We start from the raw sequence: 7,436 nt of genomic DNA on the forward strand, positions 1-7,436 counted from the left end.
TAGTACTGATTCAATAAATACACATATATATTCAAAATATGTGCATATAATAATTCCTATTGATATTTTTGTCTATTGACTCATTTAGGAACTTTAATTAGGAATGCTGAGTGGACTAAGCATCAACTTAAATCTACTTTGAAGGAGAAGTTCCAGTGTGTGTTTGAGGGGATCGCTAAAGCAGGAAATCCAACCCTTCTGAATCAGATCTACACAGAGCTCTACATCACAGAGGGAGGGACTGCAGAGGTCAATAATGAACATGAGGTCAGACAGATTGAAACAGCATCTAAGAAGCTAGACAATCTGGAGTCTACAATCAGACATGAAGACATATTTAAAGGCTCACATGAAAAAGATGAACCAATCAGAACAGTGCTGACAAAGGGAGTGGCTGGCATTGGGAAAACAGTTTTAACACAGAAATACTCCCTCGACTGGGCTGAAGACAAAGCCAACCAGGACATCCAGTTCATATTTCCATTCACCTTCAGAGAGCTGAATGTGCTGAAAGAGGAAAAGTTCAGCTTGGTGGCACTTGTTCATTACTTCTTTAAAGAAACCAAAGAAGCAGGAATCTGCAGCTTTGAAGACTTCCAGGTTGTGTTCATCTTTGATGGTCTGGATGAGTGTCGACTTCCTCTGGACTTCCACCAAACTACAATCCTAACTGACCCTAGAAAGTCCACCTCAGTGGATGCGCTGCTGATAAACCTCATCAGGGGGAAACTGCTTCCCTCTGCTCGCCTCTGGATAACCACACGACCTGCAGCGGCCGATCAGATCCCTCCTGGATGTTTTGACATGGTGACAGAGGTCAGAGGGTTCACTGACCCACAGAAGGAGGAGTACTTCAGGAAGAGATTTAGGGATAAAAAGCAAGCCCACAGAATCCTCTCCCACATAAAGACATCACGAAGCCTCCACATCATGTGCCACATCCCAGTCTTCTGCTGGATCACTGCTACAGTTCTGGAGGATGTGCTGAAAACCAGAGAGGGAGGACCACTGCCCAAGACCCTGACTGAGATGTACATCCACTTCCTGGTAGTTCAGGCCAAAGTGAAGAAGGTCAAGTATGACGGAGGAGCTGAGACAGATCCACACTGGAGTCCAGAGAGCAGGAAGATGATTGAGTCTCTGGGAAAACTGGCCTTTGATCAGCTGCAGAAAGGAAACCTGATCTTCTATGAATCAGACCTGACAGAGTGTGGCATCGATATCAGAGCAGCCTCGGTGTACTCAGGAGTGTTCACACAGATCTTTAAAGAGGAGAGAGGACTGTACCAGGACAAGGTGTTCTGCTTCATCCATCTGAGTGTTCAGGAGTTTCTGGCTGCTCTCCATGTCCATCTGACCTTCAGCAGCTCTGGACTCAATCTGCTGGAAGAACAAAAAAGTTCCCAGAAATTTAAAACAATAGATCCTACATTCTTCTACCAGAGTGCTTTGAACAAAACCTTACAGAGTCGAAATGGACACCTGGACTTGTTCCTCCGCTTCCTCCTTGGTCTTTCACTGCAGACCAATCAGGTTCTCCTACAAGGTCTGCTGACACAGACAAGAAGTAGCTCATTGACCAATCCCGAAACAGTTCAGTACATCAAGAAGAAGCTCAGTGAGAATCTGTCTGCAGAGAAAAGCATCAATCTGTTCCACTGTCTCAATGAACTGAATGATCTTTCTCTAGTGGAAGAGATCCAACAGTACACAAGTTCAGGAAGTCTGTCCACAAATGAACTGTCTCCTGCTCAGTGGTCAGCTCTTGCCTTCATCTTACTGTCATCAGAAAAAGATCTGGAAGTGTTTGACCTGAAGAATTACTCAGCTTCAGAGGAGGCTTTTCTGAGGCTGCTGCCAGTGGTCAAAAACTCAAATACAGCACTGTAAGTAAATTTGTGCTCATCCCTTCATTTTCAAAATACTTAACGGAAAATCCATCCATTTTCTCCTACTTATCGGGTCAGGAGGTGTAGAGTGGGTGGAAGTGCTGGAGCCTATCCAATCACCCTTAACGGTGGGAGTCAGGGTATACCTTGGGCTTTTCACCAATCTAATGCAGGATTAACAAAGAGAAACAGACAAGTATTCATACTCAATTACTGAATTAATCTTAAAGTGAAGTTGATTCTGTTCATATGGGCATAATAGTCTCACTGGGAGGGACGTTTTGTCATTCAAGTGACATCTTCAGTCTCAGATGACAACAATAGGTTTTAGGTAAACCATTGTGGATTTTTTTGTCAGAAATGTTATTGTGTTTCAGACTTGGTGGCTGTAACCTCTCAGAGAGAAGCTGTGAAGCTCTGACCTCTGTTCTCAGCTCACAGTCCTCTAATCTGAGAGAGCTGGATCTGAGTAACAACAACTTGCACGACTCAGGAGTGAAGATGCTCTCTACAGGACTGCAGAGTCTGTGTTGTACACTGGAAACTCTCAGGTAAGCAAACTTTTCCACTTTAATTCAAAAAGTCAGAATTTCTGGATAATTATTATTGCATATACAGCTGAACTTTAGAAAAATGTAAAATTACATTTTGACATGTTACATGCATGATGAGATTCTTATTTGCTATCTAAAAATGTTTGATGTGCAAATTCTGTTTTAGATTTGTTTGTATAAATTACTTAGGCAATGATCATTCAGAGATTGAGGGCCATTTGTGTTCAAAGCATTTTAGTTTCCTTTTATTGTTATGAACCTTAAAGTCAGGGCTGAGATAGGACTGTAGAAAAATAGGAGAAAGCAACATTTGGCATTTAACTAGATTGCCAAAAGAAAAAGTATATTGTATATACATCCACAGAGATGCTGAGACACATTTGTCAGTGATTTTTCCTGAGGTCACCTGGTATTTTGGGCTCTAAAACACAAGTAGAGTCTTGATTAGTGATCCAGCCAAAAGAGTTAACTTGTCAAACAGTAATTCTGCAAATGTACTACTTATAAAGTTAGGGAGACTAAAAAACTTGGATGAGTGACATCGACTGAAAATGCTATGTCCAGATACAAAAATCAACAAGACTGTGTCTACAAATTATGGAACAAATGAAGTTGGGAAGACTTTTTTTTTTTTTTTTTTTTTTAATTCTAGTGAAAAACATTTCCAAGAATCTGCAGAAATCTCAGGTGGCACTGTCCTGATGTGGTTGTGGACCCATGCAGTAATTTTCAAGAAGAAATCAAGTCTGTTGTTAATACAGTGCCAACTCAGACCCAAAGATAACAAGCATCCAGTATTAAATTAGTTTAGTCTGTTTACCCTGCGCACAGACAATCTGAAGGAATCATTTGCTGAAAACCTGGACTGGAGTAGAAAGTTTACTAGAAAATGTGAGTGCATCTTAATCGACAATCTCTACTACGGCCAACACTAAAAACCAATCAACAGATCTACACCATATCAACAGTGATCCTTGAAATTTTTGGCTACAAGACAAACATCCACAAGGAGAATTACCCTCCATGAAGGGGTATAGAGGCCAAGATGAACCATAAAGGAAAGTTTGTCAACTATCAGAACTGCAGCAAAGACATCCCTGAAATACAAAGCAATAAGGCCTTACCTGATGATTAGCTAACTGCCTAAAGAAGCATATCAGAGAATATACATACAGAATATATGTGTAGGTGTTCCTAATATTAGGCCAGATTGATCTATGAACTGCACTCATTAGTTAAAGGCATCTGTATTGTTATTGGTATGATTTTTAGAAAAAAAACAAGCCCTTTGTTTCCTTGATATCAATTTGATACAGAAATGTACAGTTATGCACGAACTACATATAGTTCCTAGAGTTTTCAAAAGTAGATGTGGATTATTAAAAAAAAAAAAGAGAGAGAGACAACAAATATTATAGTTGTAGTTGTCTCACTATAAATAAAGAAAAAGACAACTGAAGAAAATGAGAAAAAAAATGAAGTACATAAGAGAGCTGTCTATTGATGAATTGTTGTTTGGTGTATTTTCAGTCTGTCAGGCTGTCTGATCACAGAGGAAGGCTGTACTTCTCTGGCTTTAGCTCTGAGTTCCAATCCCTCTCATCTGAAAGAGCTAGATCTGAGCTACAATCAACCTGGAGACTCAGGAATAAAACTGCTGTCGGCAGGATTGATGGATCCATCCTGGGGACTAGACACTCTCAGGTATGAGGAGAATGTCTAATAGAAGAGGAGGAGCTGGGAACATTTCTTTCCATTTTTCCTATGCTCACAAAAGAAACATTAGTCCACTTTGTCAAGAAAATTGAGAGATACTTACAAATTGGGACACCAAGAACTTGCCCAGGAACAATAATTTTAACTGGCTATAGCTCTATGCTGCCCTCACTAAAGTTTGTTGCAGGCAATGTAATTTCAGCTATACAGCTAGCTTAACATTCTTTATTCCCAGCACTTCATCCTCCAAGAAACAGGCTGCTTGTTGTGTTTGGAAGGATTTAATGATGAAAATAAATTCTCTAATATTGCTCCAATGAAAGATACATGACCACAAATTAAACATCTGCTGAAAAAAATACAAGCATCTACCTGCCTCCATGTGATTTAACTCAAAATAGTGTCAAAACTTACTAATACACATTAAATGTATAGGAACTTACGGATGAAGCCAATATTGTGGACTTTAACAGCAGGATTGCAGAGATTGCCATCAGATTACAAATGTTTTTACTGTAGCAGCTAAAGAGCACACTACTTCCTGTAGACCACTTCCTCTACAAAAAAGACATTCTGCTTAGTTACCACTAGGTGGTAGTAACACTTCTTAAATAACTATAATATGTCTGTTCCATGACACTCCCTGCCTGGCATATTAACCCTTTAAGGCCGGTCATAAATTGTCCAAAATGTCTTAGCATACTGAAGCATAAAGTGCTAATTTTGGCAATACCAAGAGCTTGAGCCCAATCCTGAAATACAACCTCACACAAATTCCCTAATGCTTCCATCTTTATTTTAAGCTTCTTCTTTTTTTTCCTGGACTTTTTGAACATTCTATAAAGATACCACATTTACAATGATACTAGGTTTTTCAACTATTCTAACATGCATGCTTCCCTTAGGTACTTTATTTTAAACACCTGTGGCAATGAATGTTATTGGAACACCTGAATTCGATGATTTAGATGGGTGAATTCCATGGGTTTATACTGAATATAAAGTATGGAGTATTATGTTGAGAAACTGATATTATAAGATAACTCTGTAATGTGATCTACGAAAATATGAATCAGTTGATTTTAAAGGAACCTCTCTCACAGAGCTCTGCAAAAGTTTCCCGGAAGGACCAGTAAGTCCCACATTTATCTAAAAAGTGATGCTCATGCACAATGTAGATTATTCCTTGCTGACTGAAGGAGTAACTTTCTGTAGGTAATCAGTAAAGTGAGACAAAGGATTATGATGTATGTATGATGTAAAAATGTTGTACTGTTCCTTTTGTTAGTGTGTAATAGTATGTGTATGAGAGCCATGTAATAGCCATGTGTGCATGCTAAGACTGTGCTGGTCTGACACCCCCCCCCCCCCTCCTCTTTTCAGGGTGGAGCCTGCTGGAGTCCAATGGCTGACACCAGGTCTGAGGAAGTGTAAGTGTGTTTTTAATGGGATTCATGAAAACAAAGCAGCACACATTCAACCATCTTCATCATTCACATCTCTGATGTCAGGAGTCATCATCAAAGTGTCAATCAATGAACAGATGATGGATCAATAACTGCAGCTGGATTGTGTTTGTTCTCTCATCAGATTCCTGCAAACTCACAATCGACACAGACACAGTTCACACAAAGCTCCAACTGTCTGACAACAACAGGAAGATGACACATGTGGAGGAGGTTCAATCATATCCTGATCATCCAGACAGATTTGATCGACTTACTCAGCTGCTGTGTAGAAATGGTCTGACTGGTCGCTGTTACTGGGAGGTCGAGTGGAAAGGAACGGTTCTCATATCAGTCACTTACAGAAGAGTCAGAAGGAAAGGAAACAGTAAAGCGTGTATCTTTGGATGGAATGATCAGTCCTGGTGTCTGTACTGCACTAATGATGGTCCTGATTCTGTCAGGCACAACAACAAAGGAATATCCATCAACTCCTCCTCCTCTGTCTCTAACAGAGTAGCAGTGTATGTGGACTGTCCTGCTGGCACTCTGTCCTTCTACAGAGTCTCCTCTGACACTCTGATCCATCTGCACACCCTGAAAACCACATTCACTGAAACTCTTTATCCTGGATTTAACCTCTGGTTTCCTGGTGCCTCAGTGAGTCTGTGCTGAATTGAATGTAAAGAGTGTCCTCCTGTTAGATAAACACTCTGACTGTACATGTCTCTCTTTCACTCAGAAACACGTTTTCAGATTCATGGATTCAATCAGTTGATGTTTTAAACCGTTCTTGTAAACTTCTTCCTCTTCAGTCCTTTAAAGATGGAAGCTCCCGTTATTCCAGGCTCCACATGCTGTTTTTTCTGATTTTTCCACTCAAAGCTTCACAGTGAGTATCAGTATGTTGTGTTTCTCTGAAGCTCAGTTCACAACCAGCTCCTCTGCATTTTCAACAAGTCTGAGCTCATTAAAATGAATCCAAAGGTTTGATTTCTCTTTCTTAATGGGATTTTTCCAAACTCTTGTTGGGATGGAATTATTTGAAGTGCCGCAATTCCATGATTTGAATTAACTAAAATGCCATATAACTGTATAGTGTAGTATTAAGTAGACACGGCCCTGGGAAATAAAGGCATTAGACTACGTGTCCTTGGGGGTTAGAATGCTGTAGACTCTTGCCCACGCTTGCCTGGGAAAAGCAGATAACAGGGGACCATCTTCTAGTGGAAAGTTACTGAAACACTGTTGTTTAGGCTAGAATGAGAGAGCTGGTAATATAACCGTTAGGGGCACACCACCCTTTTGAGATCCGCGGCAATGTGTCATGGAGGATGCATCTTCCTTCTAGAAGTAATTGTGTAAGAGAATAAAATGTGAAATGGTCTACTGAGTAGTGTTTTGTCTTCCATTGGATGCCTATGAGGAATCAAAAAGTGTTGAAGTGTTGATATTTAACACTCTCCACGTGCTCTTACTGTTTCACTCATCATTGGAAGCTCATTATTTGAAAATGTTTCAGCCAGCTGAAAATATTGGATTGTACTGAGGGATCATAATGCATGTGGCTTATCTAATAAATATTAAAGGCTACATTACCATTTAAAACTGAACACTTGGGAGTGTTTCCTGAAAACCCTCTCTTGTCTGATCATTTCCTGATAACATTTCAATTTACAATAATTGACACAGCAGCGGGGAGTAGACTCCATCACGGTAGATGTTGGGTCTGCGCTTGCAGGTGTTAAATTATAATATTATTTTATGCCATGTTAGACCCCTAATTAAAGATTGTGAATTATTATGTAGTCTTAGTTTGCATTATTCTCCTG

General features: G+C 40.0%; 1 protein-coding gene across 4 annotated transcripts in view; it reads left to right on the forward strand.

The window, feature by feature from the left end:
• Positions 1–6,279, forward strand: part of LOC146634784 (neoverrucotoxin subunit beta-like) — a 368,566-nt gene extending 362,287 nt beyond the window's left edge. For 2 of the 4 annotated variants that reach the window (XM_085378417.1, XM_085378403.1), the window contains 5 exons: positions 89–1,886; positions 2,267–2,440; positions 3,974–4,147; positions 5,543–5,589; positions 5,750–6,279. In XM_085378417.1, the coding sequence (XP_085234543.1) occupies positions 89–1,886; positions 2,267–2,440; positions 3,974–4,147; positions 5,543–5,589; positions 5,750–6,279 (2,723 nt within the window). Of the gene's footprint in view, positions 1–88; positions 1,887–2,194; positions 2,214–2,247; positions 2,441–3,973; positions 4,148–5,542; positions 5,590–5,749 lie in introns of those variants that run through there. The other 2 variants (XM_085378411.1, XM_085378435.1) reach the window with 2 other exon arrangements.
• Positions 6,280–7,436: the final 1,157 nt, after the last annotated feature.

Source organism: Diplotaxodon limnothrissa, linkage group LG3 (genome assembly GCF_057381915.1).
Source record: "Diplotaxodon limnothrissa isolate DT_005_m linkage group LG3, D_limnothrissa_male_GT1.1, whole genome shotgun sequence".
NCBI classification, from domain to species: domain Eukaryota; kingdom Metazoa; phylum Chordata; class Actinopteri; order Cichliformes; family Cichlidae; genus Diplotaxodon; species Diplotaxodon limnothrissa.